Raw genomic sequence first — 27,497 nt, 5'->3', positions numbered from 1 at the left:
CCACGGAATGAAGTACCTGAGAAGATGCCCGGGTACCGCAGAGGCCAGCAGCACACCTCAGGCCAGTATCTGAAGAATCATCTTCCATCTTACCCTCTCTCACCCCAATTCACAGCTTTGGGAACCCAAAAGGAAGGTTTCCCCACTTAGGACCTAGAGTAGGAGGGGGTTAAGAGTTCAGGGAGCATTTAAGCAGATAAGCCTTCAAGAGAAGCCTGGTTTCTTCTGGGCGGAGAGTAGGCTTTGGGCCCCGCTTTGCCCCCCCTTCCCATTCACAGAGCCCACCAGGCTCTCAGGACCCTGCTGCTGGGCAGGCTGCCTGCGTCGGGGGGCCCCAGGGGCTCCTTCTGTTCTCCACAAACCCAAGTTGGCCCGCTCCGACCGCAGCGCCACACACCACGTGCTGCACAACCCCAGCTGTTGTTTTCTTTATTAAGCACCAGATTTTCAGCACAGGTTACCAGAGGAGGGAGGGATTCAGATTCAACCAGCCACAGGCCCTGATCCTGGCCCGGGCACACAATCAGAGGAGAGACACGGCCAGGCGGAGGTATATGTGTGTACAGAAACAGGCATGTGGGCTTCACGAGCGTCAGTAGCTGACTCTGGAAATCATAGTCTCCCTGGAAGGAGTAAAGGGAGTTGTGAGGACTCCATCCACAGGGTGAGGACTCTGAGAGGTGGCCACGATGTCTTCAGGGACACTGCCCTGCTTGCCAAGAGAAGCAGAAAGGTGAGGCAACTTGTAGTACCCAGGACATTTAAAAAAAAAAAAAAAAATCACAGAACATCAGAGCCAGAGAGGAACCCCTTTCTACAGATGGGGAGACTGAGGCTTAGAGCAAGGAAAGGCTCTGTCAAGGCCACACAGGAAGGAAGGAAGCAGAACCTAGCTGCACCCTGGGCTCAACTCCCTGCCCTTGGCTTTGGGCAGCCCTGGAGATGCCCCAAGTTGCCAAGACCTTGGGAGTGGACTTGAGAAAGGCTCCTCCTCAGACCAGCCTCACAGCATTATGCAGGAAGTGAGCCTGTGCCGTGAGGGAGGACCACCAGCCAGGAAGTCATCACGCATCCCTGGTGCTGCCCAGGAGAGGAAGGGAGGGCATCTTGCTAGAAGTCCCTGGAAAGACAGGTGGGAGCCAAGACCTGGGCCCCAGCCCAGCAGCTCCGTCAGAAACATACCTGCAGAGGCCAAAGGTGGCATCCCGTAGGCTTTATAGAGCAGATCAAGAAGCTCCCTCTTCTCATCTTCTGGGAGGAAACTGGACTTTGCCGCATTGATGTTCTGGAAGGGCCAGCACGGCAGACAGTGTGAAACCAGAGAGCATAGGAGGGAGTCCTTAGCAATCTAGTGACAGTCCATTAAACATGGGCAATTCATTAAGCTCAGAGTGGCGAGGCCTTGTCCAAGGTCACGCGGCAGCACCTGCCAGAGCAGAGACTGTGAGGTTCTGGGTTCTTAACGTGGCACGACGTGATACACAGATGTGGCAGGGAGGTTGGAGAAACCTTTGAGAGACGGGGTGGGATGTGTGGCGCCAGAGAGACAGTCCTGCAGGGACAGACTTGGGATGTCAGAACCACGGTAATCAAGGGCTCATCCTGGGGTCTCTGAGTGGCCTGAAAAGTGTGTGCAAAATGTATAGCTGAGCACACCTTTCTGGGGAGATGGTTGACAGCTTTCAGAGTCTTTCAAGGCACTTGACCGAAGCAGAGGATAAAAAACCCAGTCCTAGGTCAGGATCTCAGCCGAAGATGTCTTCTCCGTGGAAGGCATCGAACTCCAGGTCTGCCTTGGCCTGGCCTGTTGCAGCAGACTCACCCCTCATTCTCCAGGGCTTCCGGGCCCTGGACAGGACCTGCAGGCCTCACACACTCCCAGGGCCCAGAGTCAAGGCATACACCCACTCACCAGTCTCTTAAACTCCTCTTCAGTGAAGCCCATGTCCTGTTTGGTCATCTGGTAATCAGTGTCCAGGGTGGACTTGAAGATGAGTGGGTCATCCGTGTTGAGGGAGTAATTAGCCTGATCGTTTTTGAACCTGGACAATGCAGGGGGTGGGGGGGAGGGGGAGAAGCGCCTCCCATTACTGCTGTGTAAACAGTCTCTGCACGTGGACATCCACACTCCTTTGAACCGCGCGGCACCCTTAGACAGGCCTGGAGGTTCTCCTCGTTGTACAGAGGAAGACACAAGTTCAGGGAACTCGGGTGACTTGTCCAAGGCCACATTACTAGCAACTCAAGACTTAAAGCCAGCCAGCCAGGCCAGAGCCAGGCAAAGGCAAGAGAGGGGCCGGCTTGGCGAGGCCAGAAAAGCAACAGCCCGCTCTAGCTACCCCCCTCTCTGGTCCTGCCCTCCACAGCCGCACTCTGCGAGTTGTCTGCCCCTTCACCAACCGTCCTCAGCCCCCCTGGGATCTGACTCTTCAGATACGCCATGGGGACTGTTCTTAGCATAATCCCTGACCACCATCTTATTAAATCCAATGGACTTTTCCTAGCTCTAACCTCACCCGACTTGTGGAGCAGAATTTTATACTGTTGACCTTTTCCCTAGATTTCTTGGACACCGCACTCGTGGCTTTCCTCCTGCCTGTGCCTTCAATGTCACTGTCCTGGATTCTCTCCTAGGCCCTCTTTTTTTTTTATTCAAACAGAAAATCACAAAAATTATAATCATCCTCATCAGTTCACTCAGTCCCAGGTAATTTTTTTTACCTTGATCTTTTGTTAGCACTTTTATGAATTCATCAGTTTTCCATTAGAGTTCTGAAAATGCTTATTCATTCAGTTCAGCAGTACAGTCAGTTACCAGAATCCTAGGCCCTCGTGCTCCACCGTCTGCTGAGGCCATCACTTCTCCTTCAACCACCGTATCTCTAGGTGACTCTGAGTCTTTCTCCAGCCCACAGGCTGTATGCCCACATGCCTCCAAGAGCCTCCACTTGGGTGTCCTGTAGGTACTGCACACTCCACACCCCTAAAGCAGCTCAGGCCCGCCTTGTAATCAGAGTGTGAGCGAGCCCAAGCTCCTCTCCTCCTCGTAAGCTTGGCGGACAGACCATCAGTGCTGGCCTGAATATGGTCACCCCAAGTTCTTAGTGAACTTCTGGGTCAGCTTTTCCCTCCTGAGGCCTCGCCCAGGGCTCAGTCCCAGGGCAACCTGAAGAAGGGCCAAAGCTTCTTAGTTAAGCCTATGGGGCAGCCTCGGGGTGGGGTGGGACGGGACAGGCTCTCCTGGGGAAAGCTTCAGGATGTGCTGGGGGAATGCCCAGAGGGGCCAGGAGCAGAGACCACGTGAGCAAGAGAGACTCATCTTCCTAATTCCTAGGAGGTGGAATCTGGAGTGTGGAAGTTTCCTTTGGGGTAGCAGGGCATTCTGCTATAGCTGGATGAGCTATGGGGCCCCCAGCTGTGCTATCCAAAGGCTGGGTGGCCTCATAATCAAGTTACACCACATCCAGACTTTGGCTTCCTCACTTGTAAGACGGGGACAATAGCGCCCGCTTCCCAAGCATTTGAAGAGCTTTCACACCCAGGAGACCCCGCAGGGACCAGCGCCCAGTCCCTGCATCCCCTTCCCACCCTTGGCTTTCCTAGTACAAAACTGAACAGAGCCCAGGGGACCCGGCCTCACCGAACGACTGCATGCTCCGTGCCTGGCTTCCAGGTGCCGGTGAGGTAGCTGGACCAGGGGCAGACCTGGAAGAGCAGGCGGGTGGCTGGCATGAAGCCCCCAGGGCCGCGCTGTCCCCCGTCCCCAGGCCAGCTGGCGCCACCTCCTCCGGCGCTGTTCTCGCCCCGGTCACAGCGGCCCCCTCATAGCCGAGTCCCAGGAGCCATCAGTCCTGCCTTCCTCCCCCCACCCAGCAGCTCCAAGGCCCGCGGCCCACGCTCCCCGCGGCTGCTGGACCCTCTGCGCGCTCCACCGCTCCCCTGACCTCCCCCTCCCCGGCCCCTCACCTCGAAGTGCATGTTTTCCTGCCGCAGCCTGTTGTAGAGGGCCGGGTCCTCCAGAGTGTGGTAGCCGTGCCCCAGCCTCTCGGTCTTGAGCACGTCCACGGCCTGTTGACAAGCAGCGTGGAGCCCAGCATGGGCTGCGGGGCGAGCGGGGAGAAGGGCCCCACCGCCTGCCCAGCCACTCACCTCTCTCACCACCTCGGCCGAGCCCACCTCCCCAGCGTGGACCGTGCGGTGGACGCCGCTCTTCACGGCCTCCTGTAAGGGCGAGGGCTTGGTCAGGGGTGGCCTGGGGCTCGGCCCCGCAGGCCCTGCCTTCACCACACTCTGGGGCTGAGTCAGCCTGGCTGGCTCCCAGGCAGGGAGGTGGGTTCCGTTTTTGTAATCATTTAAGTGGTAGCCCTCCTTTATTAGACAGTTATTACGAGTCAGACACTGTAGGAAATGGTTTAGACACCTTACATCATATTCACAACTGCTCTAATACCTATCTTACAGGAGCGGGGAGGGACTGAAACTCAGGAGAATTAGGTATCACGACCAGGGTCAGACCGCTAGGAAGGGATTCCAGAGCCCCTACTCTCCACCCCATGCTTCACCCCTTCCACGGGAAGCACAGCATGAGGCTTCGAGACGTCTGCTCCAACCCAGTCATCCCAGCAGATGAAACAGGCCCAGAGAAGAGACAGTCTCGCCCAAGGTCACACAGCGAATCATTAGGCCGAAAGGCTCCAACACAGGACCCTCCAGCACCAAGTGGGGTTTTTTCTTTCATACCAGAGTCCCAACTTCTAGAGCTCCTAGACCCAGTCACACGCACTTGGGAGCCCAGGAGGCCTCGTGATCCCCCGTTGGTGTGCCTTCCTGCTACTGGTATAGAGACCAGCTCCCCACAGGGTTCCCCCAGAGCCAGCCTCTCCTCTGCCTGCATCCCCCAGGACCCACCGCGTAGGCCTGCACATGTTCAGGGAAGAGGGTGCTGCCTTGGATGGTCTCATCTCCGGCCAGGTCGATGGCCACCACGGTCTGCTGCCGGTACTTCTTACACAGCTCCACCACCTCGGGGGACCAGTCTGTGGGTGAGATGCCCGCCGGGCCTCTGGCAGCAGCACGGAGGAGAGAGACCCTCCCAGCCCTGCCACCCAAGGCCAGCACAAGGCCCAGTGTCCCATCTTCAAGGTCTGACCCCGCGGCCTTCGGGGCCTCAGCATCCTCTCCTCGCAGAGGGGGGCCGTGTGCTGAGGCTCACGGTCACAGCGAGGCTTTGCCGAGGCCGCACGTGTGAGACAGCGAGGTCAGGGCCTGGGCTCGGTAAACGACAGATAGCAATTCTCTCTCAATCCCCACACCCACCCTCAACTTAGCAGATGAGGTGGAGGTCCGCACAGTTTAACTTAAACCTAAAACAGCTCCCACTAGTGTTACTAAACACGTTGCTAACGTTGGTCATTGTAAAGTGTTTTAAAAAGAATGACCGACCACAGGCTTTGGAACTAGATGGCCCTGGGTTCTGCTCCGGGCTTTGTGCCTTCCTGATTGAGCCTCTCTCTACCTCAGTGTCCTCATCTGTCCAATGGGGATAAACGATGGTGGTCCTGTCTCCTAGACCCCTGTGAGGATTAGAGAAAATACCCCAAGCCACTCTGCACAGGGAGGCCCTGCAGGTTGACACTAGCCCCTCGCCGTGGGCTCACTACTCCTTAAAGCAGAGAATGGGGTAACTACGATCACCTCCTGTGACAAGGCACGTCTGAGATCCAGAGAGGTGATGTGACCTGGAGAGAGTCACACAGCGGGGCTCTGCCTTGGAAGCACAAGCCCTGGAGATGTGACCAGTGTCGGTCACAGGGAGACCCCCCAGGCCCTGGCGCTGAGACCTAGTCCCAGGTTCCACAGCCCTGACAGGAGGGGGCCTGGCCCACAGGGTCTCGAGGGAGGACTGCGGCCTGACAGGAACCAGGCTTAGGCTTTTCTCTGTCGTTCAGCCTCCCTTGATTTTAAGCCTCCTGCAGGTCATGTGGCTCCCAGGCTCAGCCTCCCTGGGGAGAAAATTCTGTTGCAGGAAGGTCCGAGCTTGCCCAGGAGGAAGACCGGAGGTCCAACTGATGGGCTCAAGAGAGACCATGGGGACTGGTATGGCCCCTGTGCCCGGCCAGGAGGTTGTGGTGGCATCAGATGGGCAGCCAGGGACGGGGCCAAGGTCACACTCACTGGGCTGGTGGCGCATGCAGCACAGGATGGACCGCACCTTCACCCCGAAGTCCCGCTCTCCGTCTTGCAGGCCCTGGTCCACTAGACACACCACCTCATCCGGGGTGAGGTCCCCTCTGTGTGCAGAGAAGAGTAGGGGTGGGCCTGAGACAAAGACCTAAAGGACAGCCCTGGGACTAGGACAGAGGAGGAAGGGGAGGTGGGGGAGTAAAGAGGGGAAGGAAAGGAGGAGAGAAAGAGGAGGAAGAGGGGTCTTCCAGGAGAAGCCCTCAGCCCCACTAACCCACTGCCTCTGAGGAAAGGACGAGGGAGATAGCCCCAAGCCCTAGCGCACCCCCTTCCAGCTTCCTTGGAACTGCCTGGACGCTTCCAGACCTGCGAAGACTGTCCCAGTTCGGGGGGTTGTCAGACACAGCCCTCCTCCCACCCAAGATGGAGAGCACTGCTAAGCTAAGCTCACCTGTTGTGATTCCCACTTGTCCACAAGTATCAGAGTCATGGCTAGAAGGGAGCAAGGTGGTTGAGTGGTACCACTTAGACATCCCTGGGGTCCAGGCAGAGGGGCAGGAGTGGGCCAAACTCACTTTGGTTGCAGGCTTAGGATAGGACCCCTAAGAGTCACTGGATAAGCTGTGGGCCAGTTCAGGGAGCCAGACCGAAGTCTTGCTTGGGCCACGGCCTCCCAGGCTGCCCCTCGCGGTCTTGGGTCAGGCCACCCTGCCACAGCACCAGCACAGCCCTCCAGACGGTCACTCACTCAGCCTGGTTCCAGGGGATCGGCTCCACTTTGGAGTTGGCCAGCAGGTGCGGGCTGTAGCGCACCTCCACGTACACCACGCCCTCCTTGGCCTTCATCTCCACAAACTCATAGGCAGTCCTTTTGATGGCCTCCCGGCAGCCCCTGGGAAGGGAAGAGAGTGGCTGGGGACAAAATGCCCCAAGGCCCTTGGGAGCTCCAGGAATAACAAAGCTGTCCCCTGCCCATAGCAGATCAAACCCATGTGTGGCCCCCCAATCTCTCATCACCCAGCCCAAAGCTCCGGGCATCTGCTGGAGAAAATCCTAGAAGCACAGCACGTCCTGTCAGCTCTGCTTCCAAACTCGATGCCAGTTCTCGCCCACTCCGCCCTGGTTCTAACCACCTCACCTCTCTAACTGGCCTCCTGGTCTCCATGCTTGCCCCTGTAGAGCAGCTAGCTCAATCTTTTAAAAATGGAAATCAAAGAGGGAATTCCCTGGCAGTCCAGTGGTTAGGACTTCACGCTCTCACTGCTCAGGGCCCGGGTTCAATCCCTGGTCGGGGCACTAAAATCCCACAAGCTGTGCAGTGTGGGCAAAAAAAAAAAGGAAATCAACATCAGAACGAGAATCTGGGTTTCACCCCTTGCCAGCTGTGTGGTCCTGGGCAAGTTCCTTCACTTTCCTGAGCCTTCATTTCCTCCTCTGCAAATGAGGAGTGTGTCTAGCTCACAGGACTGTGGACAGCTACAAAGAGAATAGTTCTGTGAACTGCACACACATTATATTCTTCTATATCTAAGATATTCTGCTATCAAAAAATGGAAGGAATGAAAAGTAACATAAAAACAGCAGTACCTGGCTGTCGATACAGGTAGCAATTGTCCTCCTAGTAAGAGGAGGCTTGCTGAGGACAGTGCTGTGTCCATTCCAAACCCCAGCCTTAGAAGGTAGAGAGGGTCATAAGCCCCATTGTCTAGATAAGGGAACTGAGGCCCAGAGAGGGCAAATTTGCCCAGCGTCGAAGTTATTTCTTGAAAGAATCTGATACTAGGATATATGTTCTTAACCCCCACATTCTGTCACTTTTCTATAGAAGTTGAAGGAGGTTCAGCCCATCATACCCATTTTCCAGAAGGGAAAACCGAGGCCCAAATGCAAGGAGAGATTCGCAGGAGTGCACACAATGGTGAGAGGCAGAGCAGGGTTATACAGCGCCTTCTCCCACCCCACAGGCTGAGGTGTGCAGGCAGCCCGATGTGGGCACAGGGACCGACGCCACCCAGGGTTCAGGGCGGGTGGGAAGACTTACGCGATGGCGGGCATGTAGTAGGCGAACTTGGCCAGGAAGCCCGGGAGGCTGAGCGGCTTGTCCATGCCGATGATGTCCTGCAGCTCCTCTGGTGTGTCGGCAGGGAGGGTGATGCCCCGCTTCCTGGGGACAAAACAATGAGGGTGATGGACAACCCTGGGCAGGACCTTACCAACTCCTTGCGGGGGGCTGGGGGGGGGACATCTGACCCCTCTCATTGGACAGGTGGGAAAACTGAGGCCCAGGGCATATAGAACCAGGACCTGAATCCTTCTAGGATCTTCTGTCCCCAAGGCCATGACCAGCCAGCAAATCTCAAGGGGGACAACTGGGGTTAAAGTCCATTTAAAGTGCACATGAACACACACACGCCCCCTAGTGCCTGGGGACAGGGATGGTGCCAGGGCAAGTGCTTGGCAGAGCCGGCTGGTCGCGTGCCAGGTCAGGGGTTATCAGGGCAAGAACTGCAGCACACAGTGCCTGGGACAGGAGCAGGCGCCAGACTTCCCCCCGCCACCCTCCCTCTAGCCGGCACACCAGGGAGGCTGGCCTGGCCCACTGTGCTGGGAGAGGGAAGCCAGCCCAGCCATCCACCCTGCCAGCACTCTCCCCTCCCTGACCACAGCCTCCCACACACGGCTGGGCCACGGCAACCACTCGGTAAGGGCTGGCGGAGAACGGCCCTTCTGGTCTGGGGCTGTCTCCTCTCCACTGGCATCTCCACCTCCCCCCAGCCAGGACCAGCAGGGTGCAAGGCTGGGCTGCCTTCCCCGCTTCTCATGCTCCAGCCTCCTCTACTCCTCCTGGCTCTGCCCCAACTCATGGGTCACCCCTGGCCTCAGTTTTCCCACCTTTAAGATAAAAGAGACAGGCCGAGGACACCTGTCAAGAAATGCTTCTACCATGAGGGACAGAAGACCAAAGGCACTCTACAGAAACAGAGAAATGCAGAGAACAGAAAACTTAAAAACCCAAAATGAATAGCCTCAAAGAGAGGAGACGATGTTACATCCTTGAAACAAGAGCATCCCTTTTTAAAAACAGGACATTCAGAAAGAAAGAGCTCTTGGAGATTTGGAAGAATATGGCCACGCCCATCAGGCTGTAATAAAAGGAATGGAAAATAAAGTTGAGAAAATCCTCCAGCAGGTAGAACAAAAGACAAGATAAAAAATAGGAGCAAATGGGGGCTTCCCTGGTGGCGCAGTGGTTGAGAGTCCGCCTGCCGATGCAGGAGACACGGGTTCGTGCCCCGGTCTGGGAAGATCCCACGTGCCGCGGAGCGGCTGGGTCCGTGAGCCATGGCCGCTGAGCCTGCGCGTCTGGAGCCTGTGCTCCGCAACGCGAGAGGCCACAACAGTGAGAGGCCCGCGTACCGCAAAAAAAAAAAAAAAAAGGAGCAAATGATTAAGAAAATTATGTGATTAAACCAGGAGGTTCAGCCTCCAGTTATCCACAAAGCAAGAACAGAAGATAGAAGGGAGGACATTGCCAAAGAAATGGAAATTCAACCCAAGTGTTGAAGTCCTTTAATAGCTTGTTATTAAAATATTTCCCTACATAAATACCTGTTCCCTAAACCTCCTAAATATGCCTTCTTCCCCTTCTGCATGACCCCAGAACCCATGAGTGACCAGTGGGTATCACCACGGGGTCACCCTGTTGCCCAGTTTGCCAGTCAGACTCCCATCCCTGCGAGACGTCCCCAGGGAAGATGAAGCCCCGGGTGCAGTCCTAGCACCGAGGTCAGGGGCTCAGCGCCCTTGGGCCTTCCCCTGCTGGTCAGTCTGCCCCAAGGTCACCCTCATGAGGCCATCCCCAGTCACCGTAGCCTCTGCAGAGCCCGTACCAGTTGTTAGATACTATATTTTGGATATCTTTCTGGGAGCTGGTGGGTGGAAGGCAGAGGAGGTGTGGCTAAGGCTCCGACCCCCATATTCCCAAGCACAACGGCCACATTTGCCCCAGGTCCCCTGGACCGATCCAGAGATCCAGAGCTTTCAGTCCTCTCCCTCTGCACATCAGCATCTGAGGGCCCACGATGTGCTGGGCACTGGATGGATAGCTGTGACCAAGGCAGACCTGTGTGTCTGATCGTCCCCTTTCCCCTCCCCCCAAACCCCTCCCCCTCCCAGGCGCCACATTTCCTAATACGGCTCCTCCATCCATCCAGCTGCCTGAACCAGAGACGGGGGGCTCCCCCAGACTCCATCTCCCTTACCCATCAATAGCCGGTCCCCAAGTCCTAATAATTTCTTCTTAAATATTTCTCCAACTAGTCTCTTCTCCAGCCTCTCTCCTCAACAGCCACCCAAGAGAGATCTTTTTTTTTTTTTTTTTTTTTTTTTTTTGTTTTGCGGTACGCGGGCCTCTTACTGTTGTGGCCTCTCCCGTCGTGGAGCACAGGCTCCGGACGTGCAGGCTCAGCGGCCCCGGCTCACGGGCCCAGCCGCTCCGCCGCATGTGGGATCCTCCCGCACCGGGGCACGAACCCGTGTCCCCTGCATCGGCAGGCGGACTCTCAACCACTGCGCCACCAGGGAAGCCCCAAGAGAGATCTTTTTACCCCAGATAGAGTGGCCTGGGAAGGCCTTTCGGAGGGGGTGACATTTAAGCAGAAGATTTAGACTGTCCTTTTCCCTTGAGGGAGCAGGCGGAGAGATCCAGGCAGGCGGGGTCAGAGCCCTGCCGAGAGCCCCAGGCAGAAGCAGCGAGGGAATTCCAGGGCAGGGAGGCTACAGTTCAGAGCAGGGTCAGTGGTAGATGAGCCACTGCCAAACGGGGGCTTCGCAGGAGCTGGGACCTTATCCTGGAAGCACCGGAAGCCACTGAAGGATTCTAAGCAGGGGAGTGACATGAAAAGATGTACTTTTTAAAGAGCTCCTCCTGGCTGTGGTGTGGGGAACAGACAGAGGGAAACAGGGCAGAAGCCAGAGCTGCCACAGCGGTCCGCTAGGAGACGATCCAGCACCTTACAGGGGACCGGGCCTCCGGAAGCTACTCAGACTGAGCTGTAAATATCCTGTCTGGGACCCAAGGTTGAGGCAGGAAGGAGTTGTTCCTAGGTCCCCTGCCACCCACAGCCACTAACGGCAGCCAAGGCTCCCTCCACCCAGGGCCAAGCTCAGCTCTTAGATGGCCCTGCTTCCCCATAGCCATGGCCATGCCCCGGGTGCTGCTCAGTCCTCTGCCCTCCACGCTGGGTGACACACTGAGAGCCCAGTATGGAGTTCAAAGCCCATCCTCCTCCTGTAGGTACCAGATCACCCTGGGCAGGAGCTGTCCCCTTGAGGACCTCCATATCCTTGTCAGTAAAACACAGATGGTATTTTGTTTTCAAGGTACAGGGAGGAACAAATGAGACTATTTGTGTGTCCAGGGAAAGATGGCAGACTCTGAAGCCCAATGGCCTGGGTTTAAATCCCAGCTCTTATTTAAAGGCTGTGTGGGACTCCCCTAGTGGCGCAATGGTTGAGAATCCGCCTGCCGATGCAGGGGACACGGGTTTGACCCCTGGTCTGGGAAGATCCCACATGCCGCGGAGCAACTAAGCCCGTGTGCCACAACTACTGAGCCCATGTGCCACAACTACTGAGCCCACATGCCTACAGCCCATGCTCCACAAGAGAAGCCACCGAAATGAGAAGCCCATGCACCGCAACAAAGAGTTGCCCCAGCTCGACGCAACTAGAGAAAGCCTGTGCACAGCAACGAAGACCCAAGGCAGCCAAAAATAAATAAAATTTTAACTTTTTTAAAAAAATAAAGGCTGTGTGACCTTGAGCAAATTACCCAAACTGTCTGTTTACAAGATCTGGCATGTTTGAGAAGAGAGGTTAACACAGGCTTTGTAGGACTTCAAGGAACGTGTGTAGGCTTTGGCTTTGACCCTGAGCACGGCAGGAGGGTTTGAGAAAGGAAGTGATCTGATCACTCTGTTTTGAGATGACTGTTCTGACTACAGTACTGTGGGGACAGTAGATGGGGGAGGCCAGGGTGGACACCTGGAGACTGGTCAGGAGGACACTGGAATAGTCCAATGGCTCAGACCAGGATGGTGACAGGGAGGAGACAGTGGCCAGATTCAGAATGTGCTTTGGAGAAGAGCTGGCAGGGTCAGGAAGGAGATTGAGAAAGAAGTTAAGCCCCCGGAGAGAAGATGGAATAAGAAGAAACAGGTGAGGGAATTCCCTGGTGGTCCAGTGGTTAGGACTCTGTGCTCTCACTGCCGAGGGCTGGGGTTCAATCCCTGGTCAGGGAACTAGGGTCCCACAAGCTGTGTGGTGCAGCCAAAAAAAAAAAAAAGAAGAAGAAAATGAAACAGGTGAGGGCTTCCCTGGTGGCGCAGTGGTTAAGAAACCGCCTGCCAATGCAGGGGACATGGGTTCGAGCCCTGGTCCAGGAAGATCCCACATGCCGCAGAGCAACTAAGCCCGTGCACCACAACTACTGAGCCTGCATTCTAGAGCCCGCAAGACACAACTAATGAGCCCACGTGCCACTACTGAAGCCCGCACGCCTAGAGCCCGTGCTCGGCAACGAGAAGCCACCGCAAAGAGAAGCCCGCGCACCGCAACGAAAAGTAGCCGTCACTCACTGCAACTAGAGAAAGCCCGCATGCAGCAATGAAGACCCAACACAGCCCAAAATAAATGAATAGATAAATAAATAAATCAAAAAAAAGAAACAGGTGAGAACACAGTCAACTGAGGCCCAAGTCACAGGGGCAGAAAAGAGGCTACTGGATTTGGCCAGGGTGAGGGAGGGGCCACGGGCCAGATGCTGCCCTCCTTCCCCCTCTCAGCCCAGCTCACTCACAGCTGGGAGTCCTCCAGCGTGTTCTGTCCATATCCCAGTCTGACCAACTCCCCGGTCCCCCTGCCCGCTGACCTCAAGATCAAACTCCAGCTGGATCAAACCCGCACCCACCTCTCTAGGGCCCATGGAGGTGCCTAGACAGTTCCCAAGATGCCAAATGGTTGTGGGAAACAGAAAATCCGACCAGTTGCCCCACAAGGGCTTTTCCTTTTCCTCCTCCCTCTACCCCGCCCTGGACACTCTCACCTTCTTGCTCCGCTAATGAGCGCTATGTGACCCTTTAATGAGCACCTGCGATTAGACCCCATCCTGGTGCCCGGTTAACCCACCCTAATGGCCTCATTAAGGTCCCTGCATCAATAACTGGCACTTGACATGGGCAAAGGACAGGCAGAGATAATCCAAGGGGCTTAACCCCAGTGAGTCAGAGCCATAGGTTCCAATTAATAATATTATCGTTAAGTGACATTTATGGAGCATGTAGCCTGCTCGCCCTCAGCTAAGTGTTTTTTGTGCAATACTTTACCTAAACCTCCAGCTGGCAGGGGCAATGGTCAGGGGTATGGACCCGGAGTCACACCTGTGTTTACGAGATAACTTACTTCCCCTATCCTGGCTCAGTTCCCTCGTCGGTAAGACAGGGCCAATAATATACCTATCTCACAAGTTGTCACCAGATTCCAGTAAGTCAATCCAGGTACAACATTTAAAGCAGTGCTTGCCATGCAGTAAAGGCTAATATACTTACATGATAAGTTAAATAAAAATTAAATCAACAACAGCTTCCTAGGGCAGAAAAAAGTGCAAGAAGGAGAAGCGTGTTTTTATCAGAACCCTCTCAGGGAATTGGAAGAGACACTTTTTTTTTTTTTTTTTTTTGGCGGTACGCGGGCCTCTCACTGTTGTGGCCTCTCCCATCGCGGAGCACAGGCTCCGGACGTGCAGGCTCAGCAGCCACGGCTCACGGGCCCAGCCGCTCCGCGGCATGTGGGATCTTCCCGGACCGGGGCACGAACCCGTATCCCCTGCATCAGCAGGCGGACTCTCAACCACTGCGCCACCAGGGAAGCCCGCAAGAGACACTTTTAAGTGTCGGGGCAAACGCCCAAGGATCATCAGTTCTCTCCTAAGGAGTGGGTGTCTGGATAAGTGAGGGGGTTCAGGCTTATGAAACAGAGGGTTCAAATTTGGATCCAGAGCTGAACTGCTCAAAGCAGTGAGGAGAGGCAGAGACCTCCCCGCTCCAAACAAAATGAGCATAGAACAAACCCATGAGGAACAGGGAGAGGTAGGGGGCGGGAGGGACCCCATCTCCCAGGTCAGCTCTGGAGAAGGTCCTGTTCTTACTTTCAACCTACAGAGGCTGAGGCCACAGCAAGGAAACAGTGTGTCCAGATTTGAATCCAGATCCACTGGCCCTTGAAGTCCTTGCTTTTAAGTGCTAGACCCCAGAGAGGGGATATCACGAGCCCTTGAAATGTGGGGAGGGAGGGCGGACCTCCCTCACCGGGGATGCTGGGGGCCCTTCGGCCCACCAGCATCCACGAGAGCAGAGGCAAGAGGTACGTTCTCCTTTGGAAGATGCAGAGATTTGGGCCCAGAGAGGGGGCACCACTTCTCCGCGGCTCCCAACAGGTTACCATCGTAAGTAGGAAAATCTTGGAGGGTCAGATGGCCCAAGGTCAACTCTTGACTCTATTTGTTCTGTGGCCTTGGGCAACTGCCGTCACTTCTCTGAGCCTGCTCTCTTCTCAGTGACATGGGGATGGCAATGCTCTCCTCCTCCAAGTGTGGAGGGATTAAATTCGCTGACTCAGGAGAAAGCTCAGCCCAGCCCAGCCCTGGGAGATGCTCAGCAAATGGTAGCAGCGTCCTATGCGGGTGCATCACCGGCCACAGGCTCTCGGCTGAGTCAAAGAAACAGTGACTGGTTCAGCCCTGGGAAGTGTGTGTGTGTGCGTGTGTGTGTGTCTCTTTTGGTGTCTGTGTCCGTGTCTATAAAGTGGGATAAGCTTCCCCTGGCTCACCTGGCAGCAGGAAGATAAAAGTCAGAGGCACAGAAGGCAGAAGCCTTGGGCTGTGGGTCTCTGTGCCCCACAGACCAACCTTTTTCTAGGCTGGGGGCTGGGTTGATTCCACAGGGATACAGGAAGAAGCAGCAACCCTGGAATTCTCCAGAGGCGTCTGGGTCAAAGTTCCTAGGGAAGAAGGCCTCTTATCTCTGGACTTACCTGCCATAATATAAGATGGTTTCAGGCTTGATGGCTCCATCCAGATGGACGTGCAGTTCTACCTGCAAGGGCGCAGAGGAAAAGGAGAGAAAAACAAACACCCATGAATGCCTGAAGGACCTTACAGAGGGTCATTGTTAACACTAACTGTGATAACCGTTAGTCACCACATACACTTCACTAAACTGTTGACACGCATTATCCTGTTTCATCCTTGTCTGTGGGGTGGGTTTAATTATCATCTCTGCCTCTTTCACAGTGGAGAACACTGAGGTTCAGAGAGGTTAAGTAACTTGTCCAAGACCACACAGCTCTAAGTGATGGAAACAGGAACCCAACCCAGTGCCTTTGTTCTTAACCAGAGCTGCTAAGTGGCCGAACCGGAATTCTAACCCAAGCCCAATTCTGAAGCTGGTGCTCTTTAACACGAGGCCAGCCATGGGCCCGGAGGAGCGACAGAGCCTCAGCCACCATGCAGGCAGATCCCACTCTCGGCCAACTCACCAAACAAGATCCAGCTCTAACAAAAAGGATTGGCCACAGACCTTCTGGACTAGTGAATACCTACAACATATTTCAAAAATCAGTCTCCATTTTCAAAAGCATGTGTTACTGAAAATGAAACATAGCTTATCAGGAATCAATATTTGACAATAAGATCCTTCTAGGACTCCAGAAAGGGCATCAGATACTTGGCCATCTTGGTGATCCTCTCCTATATGCTCAGCCCCATGGACAATACTCCATACACAAGGCCAAGAGTTTAGCAAGGACTTTGGGGAGAGCCCATCAGGCTGGATGCCCAGCTCTGCCTCTTCTCTGGCTGTGTGATCTTAGACAAGACACTTGATCTCTCTGAGGCTCAGTTTCCTCAACTGAAAACAGCTGCAAAGATTGCCTCCCTGTCCAAGAAGAGTTTAAGGATTTAAAAAGACAATGTATAATGATGAAAAATCTGAAAGAGAAATTAAGGAAACACTCCCATTTACCATTGCAACAAAAAGAATAAAATACCTAGGAATAGACCTACCTAAGGAGGCAAAAGACCTGCATGCAGAAAACTATAAGACACTGATGAAAGAAATTAAAGATGATACAAACAGATGGAGCGATATACCGTGTTCTTGGACTGGAAGACTCAACATTGTGAAAATGACTATACTACCCAAAGCAATCTACAGATTCAATGCAATCCCTATCAAACTACCAATGGCATTTTTCACAGAACTAGAACAAAAAATTTCACAATTTGTATGGAAACACAAAAGACCCTGAATAGCCAAAGCAATCTTGAGAAAGAAAAACGGAGCTGGAGGAATCAGGCTCCCTGACTTCAGACTATACTACAAAGCTACAGTAATCAAGACAGTATGGTACTGGCACAAAAACAGAAATATAGATCAATGGAACAGGATAGAAAGCCCAGAGATAAACCCACGCACATATGGTCACCTTATCTTTGATAAAGGAGGCAGGAATGTACAGTGGAGAAAGGACAGCCTCTTCAATAAGTGGTGCTGGGAAAACTGGGCAGGTACGTGTAAAAGTATGAGATTAGATCAGTCACTAACACCATACACAAAAATAAGCTCCAAATGGATTAAAGACCTAAATGTAAGGCCAGAAACTATCAAACTCTTAGAGGAAAATATAGGCAGGACACTCTATGACATATATCACAGCAAGATCCTTTTTGACCCACCTCCTAGAGTAATGGAAATAAAAACAAAAATAAACAAACGAGACCTAATGAATCTTAAAATCCTTTGCACAGCAAAGGAAACCATAAACAAGATGAAAAGACAACCCTCAGAATGGGAGAAAATATTTGCAAATGAAGCAACTGACAAAGGATTAATCTCCAAAATATACAAACAGCTCATGCAGCTCAATATCAAGAAAATAAACAACCCAATCCAAAAATGGGCAGAAGGCCTAAACAGACATTTCTCCAAAGAAGATATACAGACTGCCAACAAACACATGAAAGAATGCTCAACATCACTAATCATCAGAGAAATGCAAATCAAAACTACAATGAGTTATCACCTCACACCAGTCAGAATGGCCATCATCAAAAAATCTAGAAACAGTAAATGCTGGAGAGGGTGTGAAGAAAATGGAACCCTCTTGCACTGTTGGTAGGAATGTAAATTGATACAGCCACTATGGAGAACAGTATGGAGGTTCCTTAAAAAACTAAAAATAGAACTATCATACGACCCAGCAATCTCACTACTGGGCATATACCCTGAGAAAACCATAATTCAAAAAGAGTCATGTACCACAATGTTCATTGCAGCTCTATTTACAATAGCCAGGACATGGAAGCAACCTAAGTGTCCATGAACAGATGAATGGATAAAGAAGATGTGGCACATATATACAATGGAATATTACTCAGCCATAAAAAGAAACAAAACTGAGTTATTTGTAGTGAGGGGGATGGATCTAGAGTCTGTCATACAGAGTGAAATAAGTCAGAAAGAGAAAAACAAATATATGCTAACACATATATATGGAATCTAAAAAAAAAAAGGTTCTGAAGAACCTAGGGGCAGGACAGGAATAAATACGCTGATGTAGAGAATGGACTTGAGGACACGGGGAGGGGGAAGGGTAAGCTGGGACAAAGTGAGACAGTGGCATGGACATATATACACTACCAAATGTAAAACAGATAGCTAGTGGGAAGCAGCCGCATAGCACAGGGAGGTCATAGAGGGGTGGGATAAGGAGGGCGGGAGGAAGATGCAAGAGGGAGGGGATATGGGGATATATGTATGTATATAGCCGATTCACTTTGTTATACAGCAGAAACTAACACAACGTTGTAAAGCAATTATACTCCAATAAAGATGTTAAAAAAGAAAAAGACAGCGTAGGTGGGCGAGTCGGCCCACAGGAAGACAGCCCCTGCCTCTCAGCCAGCATGCTTTCCGCAGGCTGTTAAGAGAAGCACAGCAGGTGCTGGGAAACTGGGAAAGCAGCTGTCATCTCCCTGTTCCAGGTCGTGGAAGAAACTCTTCCCCAGCCAGGCAGAGAGCCAGAAAAATTTTAATAAACATCTCTATCAGGGTGGGGCCTTCTCTGGAACTTGCGAGCCTGAACAGGAAAGTGGCTGCCTTGGCTGGAGAGGGAGCAGCCAGGGAGCCACTGGCCCCAGGGCATCCTGGAAGCACCCACAGAGCTGCCTCCTGTGGGGGAAATCCGGCCTGGGGCCCATGGGAGGCCAGCAGAGACGGCCGCCAAGCCTCCCTATCAGGAGGACATCCAAGTAATCACATCTCTCCGCAAGTCACTCAGCAGCAAAGGACCAGCTCTGTCACAGACCCTGCCTCCAGGGAGCTGCTGGATTCCCTGATGAAATGAATTCAATGCCCACTCAGCCATAAGTTTATCGGGTTCTCAGAAAGTGCTTCCAGTGCAGGGAACTGCCAACCAGCTGTTTGACCTTGGACAGGTGACCCCACCTTTCTGAGCCTCTGTTTTCTTATCTTTAACCTTCACAGGGCCATGGCGAGGATCCAGCCAGAGAGATGGGGTAGTGCTGTGGTTAGAGCTGCAATCCCAGCTCCTCCACTCACTTCCTGGGTGACCTGGAGAAAGTTACTTCGCTTTCAGTGTCTCGGCGCTCTCATCTGTCCGGGGGGAAGATGACATGCCTTCCTCCCAGGGCTTCGTGAGACTTAACCACGTGACTGCACGTAGCGTGCTTAGATCAGGACTCAGCACGTAGCAACAGCATTTAGCATAATAAGCATAACTAAGAATCCCTCATTCACCAAATAGTTGAGGCCCTGCTGGGTGCACTGGGGATGGAGAGATAAACTAAAGTGACAGAGTCCTGCTCCCGTGAGGCTTACAGTCCAGCAAGGGGGAGAGACATTAAGTAAATGTCACGTTGGTAAACGTAAAATCACAAGCCAAGACAACTCCTGGGAGGGACAGACACAGACCTACCAAAGAGGTAACAAACAAAAGAACTCGCCCAGCTAGAGGGCCAGCGATGGCTTCCCAGAGAAAGCAGCGCTTAAGCTAATAGCTGAAGGACGAAGAGGAGCCAAGTAGGCAAAGGCAGGGGTGAGCAGGAAGGCTGGAAGAGCATCTAGGCAGAGGGAACAGCATGTGCGAAGGCCATGCAGTGGGAGAGGAGGCGGTGGACGAGAGGAACTGAAATGGGTTCAGAGAGGTGAGCGGTTGTGGAGCTGGAGAGGCTGCAGGGGCACAGGGAGGATTGGGTTCCAACCTGAGAGCAACAGAGAAGCCATGACAGGGTTTGAAGCTGAAAAGGACAAAGCATAGAAAGACCAGTTAGAAGTGGTCTTGTGAAGTTTATGAGCGATGATGGTGCCCCGGACCAGGGTGGCAAGGCAGATACGGCAAAGCAGGCGGACAGGAAGCCATGTCAAGGATGATGCTTCAGGTTGGGCCTGGGTGGGTAGCGATTCCCACGCTCTGAGACAGAGAGCCCAGGAAGAGGACCAGGTGCTGAGGGGGAGAGGACGGGTAGGGCACAGGGACAGAAGTACGGTTAGTGTGATCTCACTTATGTGAAGTCGGGACACCTCTGAGATCTCCAAATGCGTGTGGACGGACCCAGTGGCTGTGCAGGTCTGGAGCTCTCAGAGGTCCAGGCTGGAAATAGGAGTGGGAATATAGATGACTGAGGCTGTGGTTTTGAATGAGCTCACCCATGAAGGGAACGTCGAGGAAAGAGCATGGGACAAAGGCCGGACGAGCACCAGCACCCAGTGGCTTAGAGAAGAGGGTGAGCCTGGAGAAGAGCTGCCAGAGAGACGGAAGGGAAGCCAGGAGTGTGTGGTGCGCAGAAAGGCAAAAGGCGATCAGACTTCAAGAGGGAGGAGTCACCCCCTCACCAGGGTCCGTGCAGAGGGCTGAACGGAAGTCCCGCAAAAGATGTCCACATCCTAACCCCCAGAACATATACTTCCACAGAGGGCAAAAGATGGGATTACAAACCTTGAGAGGAGGAGTTTTTCCTGGATTTATCTGGATGGGCCCTACACCCAGTCCTCTTTCTCCTTATAAGGGAGGCAGAGAGTTTTGAGAGACACACGCAAGAGGAAGCAGCCCTGGGACCACAGCAGCAGATGAGAGCAACGCGGCCACAAGCCAACAGACACCTGCGGCCACCAGAAGCTGGAAGAGGCAACAAATGGTTCCTGAGAAGCTGGGGGGAAGGGTCCCTGTGAGAAGAAAATAGAGGAGGAATCAGCCAGGGGGAAGGAACAGGAAGGTGAGGGAACAGGCAGAGGGACATGCAGGCACTAAGTGTCGGAATTAGGTGGTGAGAGATGAGGCCAGAGAGAAAGTTAGGGGGGTGGAGGGCAGGGAGATCTCACAGTAAAGGGCGATCCCCTGAAGGGTTTTGCACAGGGGAGTCACCTTTTAAAAGCTTTCTCTGGTTGCTGTGTGGAAAGCAGGCTGAAGAGAAGTCAGAACAGAGGACAGAGAGCTGACACAGTGGTCCAGGTGGGAGATGAGCCACCACTGGGAAGACTTGCTGCAGCACCAGACGCAGCAAGTGCTCAGGGAGCCTGAGCTGAGCAGTGAGAGGGAAGGAGGCCTCAGAAAGCCCCCGGGCTGCGGGAGACTAGACTGCCCGGCGGGAGGGAAAGCAGAGCCTGCCACTTGCCCACCGTGCCCTACAGGTCCCAGCCCTCCTCAGGGCCTCCTGGGAAGCTGCCCAGACACGTTTCAGGGGAGGAACAGAGGCCAGGAGCTGCCTCCACAGGCGGTCCAAGCTCAGGCAGGCCTCCCACTGAACTTTCTGGAAAACTGAGACTACCCATGGAGAAATCTGTCAGCTCAGAGGTGGACGGGGACCCTGCTCCGTTGGACCCATGCAGAGAAAAGAAGTAGCAGCAGTGGCCTCCAACTTACTGAATATCTCCTATGTTCTACATGCATCATCTTATTTCATTCTTACAACCAGTGAGGTGGGGACTTCACTCCCACATGAGGAAACTGAGGCTCAGAAAAGTATCCAAGGACACAGAGGCAGTGGTGGAGTTAGGATTTGTACCCAGGTTTGAACCTTGAGCTCCTGCTCTTCTTGCTCGGCAGGCCTAGCCTCAGATGTAAATAATCCAGCAATAAAAATAGCTGTTTACTGGTATCAGACCCTTTATTTCATTTGGTCTCCACCCCTAGGCAAGGGACACACCAGCTCCATGTTGCAGATGGGGAATTGACTTGCCAAGCTGAGCTCAGAGGAATTCCGTGACCTGCCCAGGGTTACCCAGACCGACAGTGGCAGAGCTGGGTTAGAAGCCAAGTCCCTCCACCTCTAACCCAAGTCCTGCGCGCTGCCACACGACCTCCCTGGCGCTTGCACCAGACCTACACCCGGCCTCCTGACCACTCAGGAGGAGAACTCAGCACCCCCCTCCCCTGCATTCGCTCTCCATGGGCCTGACTCACAGCGAACGTCTGACAGAACTGCAGGAAATCCTCCAGGTCTAAACAGGAAGCATCCCCACTTGCCACAAAATATTTCCTAAGCCCCCTTCAGGTGCCAGGCTCTGTGGGGACATGGGGAAACATGCCGAGTCCTTGCTCTCAGGAGACGCTAGGCAGGCCGGTAAGGCCCAGGGAGGTACAGGCACTCGCCAAGGTCCCCCAAGGTGTCAGTGGCAGAGCCAGGACGGGGACCCAGGTCTTGGACTCCAGGACCAGACGCTCCCACATCTGACTCCCGCTCACAGCTGGAGGGGCTGTCTACCTTCAAGGCACACCTGAATCACACTGCTTCTCCCCAGACCCCCTGCAAACACACCCATTTTGTTTTCATCCCACTGACTATCTCAGTTTCCTTACTTACCATGCCTCTGTCCCCAGCTCTTAGTTTCTTTAAAGCGGTGACTTTGTGCTATCACGTTGTGCCTTCAGGGCCTAGGACAGTGCCCCACCTAGCAAGAAGTGCTCAGTGGGTGTTGAATGACTAAGTGATTGTTTTCTCCTCTCCCTGTCCCATGTCAGCAGTGCTGTGTCCTCTCCCTGCAGCAAGGAAGGGCTGACCTACCCCCTTGGGCCTGGCAGAGAACCCAGATGGGGCAGAGTAGCCAGGGTTGCTTGACCCCCCAGAACCCGGGCACTGCAGTCAGAACCTGGATGAGCCACAGGTGCCCACTTCCTCTCTTAGCACTGCTCTTGGCATGGAGCTGGGCAGAACCGGAGGTCAGTGCCCTCATGCCACCACAGCCTCTCAGCTGACTTTTGGGGTGAAGCCAGGAGACAGAGCAGCTCCAGGTCTGACATTGTTTCAGTCACACGTCCTCCAGGCAAGTCCCCTGGGCTCAGCCGCATCTGGGCTCCTATAGCTCCGAGGTACAGAGCAGAAGGGGCCCAGCAGTCCCTCAGTGCCTCCTGCTGACTCAGGGCCCAACCAAGCTCTCTGCTGCCTCTGTGAGCTTCCCCAGGGGCTTCACACAAGGCAAGGCGTGTCCTCAGCCAGGGGGACGTCCTGTTGGGCAGCAGCCTCTAGGAACTTAGCACGGTTACCCCCATTTTCTAAGCGAAAAGTCTGAGGCTCAGAGAGATTAAGGAACTTGCCCTAGGGCACAGTCTAATGAGTGCCACACCAGGAGGCTGTCTGACTCTAAAGCGGGAGGTCACAACCACCACAGCACACTGCGCTCATCCTGCATGTGGGTGCTGACTCAGCACTGGTAAACTCTAAACGTGATTAATAAGCGGGACAAGGCTGATCAACAGCAGCTGGCGTCGGCCTGCCCCCTGCCCCAGGCCTGCACTTGGCATTTCATGTAGGGTGGATACAAATATGATTCCCGTTTTACAGATGGGGAAACTGAGGCACAGAGAAGCAACTCACTCAAGACCCCCAGAGACCGTCTCTTCCCCCAGCTTGCCGCTCTGGAGCCTCAGAACCCTAAGGAGTGTGGGTGAGCCTGGTCCCAACACTGTGGGTGAACGTAGGCTTGAACCTCACCTTGGCCGCCCTGGCTTACTCTTTTCCCCTGTCCAAAACCAGGCCACAGTCCTACCCTTCCCTGGCCCAGGGGGCGCCCCCTAGGACAACAGGGCAGACGGACAAGCTTCTTCCAGCTCACAGGGCCCCTTCCCACCCAGGTCAAGCCCACCCTGAGGTCAGATGTGGAATCAGGAGGCTGGCTGGCCTGGCCGGCCTCGGTGTGTGACCACAGACACCGCACTTCCCTTCTCTGGTCCTCGCTTCTTCCTCTGTCAAACAAAAGGCTTCACTGAAACCCAATCTCACTCTTCCCCTCCTTCCCAACTGCCGCAGGCAGGTGTTGTAACAGGTAAGGCCGGCAGGCTCTTCCCAGCAAGGGGCATTTTTCTTTTAACAGGTGGCTCTTGTAACAGAAAAGCACCAAAAGCCGAAGCAGTGCTAACGCAGTGGGCTTTGTGGTGGGGAGAGGGGGAGAGGGGGGGAGGGGGGAGGGGGGGAGGGGGGGAGGGGGGGAGGGGGGAGGGGGGAGGGGGGAGGGGGGAGGGGGGAGGGGGGAGGGGGGAGAGGGGGAGAGGGGGAGAGGGGGAGAGGGGGAGAGGGGGAGAGGGGGAGAGGGGGAGAGGGGGAGAGGGGGAGAGGGGGAGAGATATATGCAGGTGGAGAGAGGCCACCGCAGGCCCCCACCGGGGGCCCCAGGGAGGAAATGCACACCCGAGGGCCTGCTGCGCCAGCCAGGTGCTTCACAAGCCCTAACCGGCATCCATTGCCCCCAATAATACTGTGACCTTGGCTTTGTCAGCCCATTTTACAGAGAAGGAAGCTGGGGCTCAGGGAATTGTCCACCTGAGCCCTTGTAGCTGCTGAGTGGTAAGGCAAGGATCCAAGCTCAGTCTATCCGAATCCCACAGCCACCCCAATTTACAAAGTGGGTGTAAATCAGCAAAGCGCTTAACAGCATCTGCTTCAGTCTTAGGTAGGTCTGGGTCCAAGTCTAACTCTGCTGCTTTCTGGCTGTGAGACTTTGACAAGTTCCTTCCCCTCTCTGAGCCTCAGTTTCCTTATATGTATATGAAGATAATAGGAGTTTAAAGGGCTGTTGTGAGCATTAAATGAGTTACTATATGCAAAGCAGTTAGAACAGTGCCTGAAACGGAGTAAACATTCAAATAGGAGAAAGAAAAGTATGTTGGACATTGAGGCTCAATTCTCTGCATTAGGAAGGGACCAGCTCACTCTCCAGCCTACAGCTTCAAGGCTGTCAGATTTTGTGTAGCCTTGGACAAGCCACTTCACCTTTCAGGCCTTAATTTCATCATCTGTAAATGGGGACGTAAACATCTGCCTTGTTGAGTTGTCCAGAGGATTCTGTGAGATAAATCACTGAAGGTGCCTGGTACCCACAAACACTCAAATGGCAGCATTGTTACTGTTCTTATAATGACAGGCATGTGATCAGCGTTGCTCTCGCGACACTGAACTCCTGAGGGCCATGGGATTTTCCAGCCTTGCCTCATGTGGAAACAGACTGATAAGGGCCACCCCTCCACCCCTCTTTGTGTTCAGGAAGCTACTTGTTGAAATAACATAATCAGAGCAGATAGGCAGCTGCCTGGGATTTTGCTACTCAAAGCGTGGTCCACGGCCCAGCAGCATTAGCATATCCTGGGAGCTTGTGAGGAGCACAGCATCTCAGACCCCATCCCAGATCTCCTGATTCAGAGTCTGAACATTGACAAACGTCAGGTGATGTGACTATACATTAAAGTTTGGAAAACACTGCCTTGCTCTGCCTTCTCAAAGTTGGCCAGTCCTGAGACACCTGGTGGTAGGTATGAGAAGCCCAAGAGCCCAGCAGAGGCTCCTGTCCCAGAAAGACCCACACCTGGGGCACTGGAACCACCCCCCCCCCCCAAAGGCTTCTGCAGAGGCAGTTCAAGAAAGCTGGCTAGGGCATGGGATTTTTGAAGCCAGACCACCCTGGGCTCAAACCCCAGCTTGGCCACATCCTAGCTGTGTGATCGTAGGCCTAGTTAATCTGTTCCTCTCTGATCATCTATAACATGCGATGACACCAGCTACCTCCCAGAGTCATTGCTAGGATCAAATGAATTAATGAAGGTTAATGTATTCAGAATGGTGCCTGGCACAGAGCAATAATTCAACTGCATAAGCTCCAGCTGTTAATACTACTGGTTCTCATTACTGGCTACTCCACCCATGGGAAGGCAGGGAACTGGCTCTGAGATTCACACTCCTGGCTTTGCTGGCCAGCTCAGGCACGTTCCCTCCTCACAATAATATAAAATGTAGGACATGTCACGTACATAGTGGTTGACACTCTACCTTCCCTCCCAAGCATTGCCTTTTAACCTTTGGACACCCCCATGGCAGGTGGAGCCCATTTCCCAGGTGTAGAAACTGAGGCCTAGAGAGGGGAAATGACCTGCCAGCTTGAAGCAGAGAGGATAGGGTGAGGCCAAAAAAATGGGCATGATAATAATAGTCCCTCCCTCATAGGCCTGTTGTAAAAGTGTTGCAAAGACTGAGTTGGTGCATATAGCAAGTTCTACAGAAGGGTTGCCTATTATTTCTCTCCATAACCCCTATTTCACTCCCTGTCAAGGAGTGTCTACTGCCTTGGGATTCATATCAGGGTAAGATGATCCCCCAGCCCAAGGGCAGAGGGAATCCCAAAGCAACAAAAAAAAAAAAAAGGAAAAAAGGGGATTCCATGGCCATCCAGTCATTTGGTCTCCGTGCTTTCACTAAGATCCCACAAGCCGCGTGGGTGTGGCCAGGGAAAGAAAAAAAAAAAAGCCTTCAAAGGAAAGAAGAACTAATGATGGGGCATGGGGCATCCAGACGAGCTGTGAAGGAGGCATGGGGGATGCAGAAGCTCAGCCCCAGTGCCTGCAACGTCTGGCAGGGAGTAGCAAGCATTTGCCCTCTGGTAGGGGCATCAGAAGTGGGGGCCAGGCCTCACCTCCTCAGAGCCCCCCCTCAGCTTCCCCACCTCCCCACGGATTCTCACCAATGCTTTTCCAATGATATCTGCCATCATCACTCACACCTGTTTCTCAGAGAGGTAAATTGAAGCTGATTGCAGCTCACTCCTTCCCCTAACCCACCCCCAGCAGTCTCAACCCTACTAGCTGATTCACCCTGCTGAACAGACTCCTGGGCCCCTGCCTTCCTTGGACTGAATCTCAGTGCTCCAAAGCCCATTAAGTGGGCCCAGACCCTCCCTGAACCCACCATTCCCTCCCACCCAAGCTGGTGGGAGGAGGGACAAGGGGTTTATCCCCTGGGGCTAGTGGCCGTGGCTTGGCCCCAAGTGAACCCTACCGGGGCCCGAGGCCCACCCAGCCCCTCTAGTGTGTAGAGAGGGGTGCCCTGCTCCCCTCCCTCCTGTCTCTGGCATGGCCCACTGCTCTCACGGGCACATCCACAAACCTAGGCTCCTTGGCACTCAAAAGCCGTCGCAGTGTTGGAGTATAAAGCTGTTTCCGTTCACCCAGCACTCAGTATGTGTTGTCCACAACACTAGGTGCCTATAGGTGTAGAAACCGGGCCCCATTTTACAGCTGAGGTTCAGAGAGCTTAAGCCACCTGCCTAGGCTGCTCAGCGCCGGCGGTGCTAGGACGCCCATCTGACAGATAGTGAAACTGAGACCCAGATGGGTCAAATCAGAGGCAGAAGCAGAACTTGGAAGCCATCAAGGGGCGCCTCCGGATTCAGGACTCTTCCTGTCTCTTTGCCTCTCATTAAACGGCCTGGAGGCGGGCGAGGGCCTGAGCTGAGGGAAGAAAGCGCCTGCAGGGGCCCCGTTTGCTCCCCGGCCGTGGATGCCCCTAAGCCCTCCAGCCAGACAAGGACCCGGACGCCGAACCCCGGACCCCGAGCCCCCGCCCGCGCTCACTTTGGGCTTGTCGAAAGCTGGCGTCTGGGCCATGGTGCCAAGCGTGCACCCCGGCGCTGCTCCCTCCGCCGATCCGTGGTCCCGCTGGGTCGATGGCCGGTCTGCTTTCCCGGGGGCCTGCAGTGATCGCGGCCCGCCAAGCTCTTCTTAATAGGGCCCGGCTCCACCCACCCACCCCGCCGGCCCCGGGCCCCGCCCCCGCCCCCGCCCCCTTGCCGGCGCCCCGCTCCGGCCAACAGACCCGCGCGGCGCCTTTCCTGGAACTCCTGCAGGGCGGTGGGGACGTACCCGAGCCACCTCGGGGCCGCGGCCCGCCCCCAATCGCTAGCCCGGGACGCCGGGTTGGA

General features: G+C 54.2%; 1 protein-coding gene across 7 annotated transcripts; it reads right to left on the bottom strand.

The window, feature by feature from the left end:
* Window positions 1-412: 412 nt before the first annotated feature.
* Window positions 413-27,296, bottom strand: ADA (adenosine deaminase). Of its 7 annotated transcripts, none has more exons than XR_009535415.1 (12): window positions 27,151-27,296; window positions 15,274-15,335; window positions 8,225-8,347; window positions 6,932-7,075; window positions 6,175-6,290; window positions 4,909-5,036; window positions 4,150-4,221; window positions 3,967-4,068; window positions 3,641-3,705; window positions 1,913-2,042; window positions 1,183-1,620; window positions 413-709 (listed from the first exon to the last, which is right to left on the bottom strand). XR_009535415.1 is itself a non-coding variant. In XM_060123545.1 (12 exons), the coding sequence occupies exons 1-12, from the start codon at window positions 27,181-27,183 to the stop codon at window positions 696-698; spliced, it is 1,092 nt and encodes a 363-aa protein (XP_059979528.1). In that variant the 5' UTR covers window positions 27,184-27,296; the 3' UTR covers window positions 413-695. The 7 variants fall into 7 exon arrangements, 3 of the variants coding, with proteins under 3 accessions (XP_059979528.1, XP_059979526.1, XP_059979527.1); XR_009535416.1 differs by having other exon boundaries at window positions 413-623; XR_009535417.1 differs by having other exon boundaries at window positions 1,183-1,552.
* Window positions 27,297-27,497: the final 201 nt, after the last annotated feature.

The sequence above is a fragment of the Lagenorhynchus albirostris genome, chromosome 15, assembly GCF_949774975.1.
Source record: "Lagenorhynchus albirostris chromosome 15, mLagAlb1.1, whole genome shotgun sequence".
In the NCBI taxonomy this organism is placed as follows: Eukaryota; Metazoa; Chordata; class Mammalia; order Artiodactyla; family Delphinidae; genus Lagenorhynchus; species Lagenorhynchus albirostris.
This window is presented reverse-complemented; position numbering and strand designations above follow the sequence as displayed.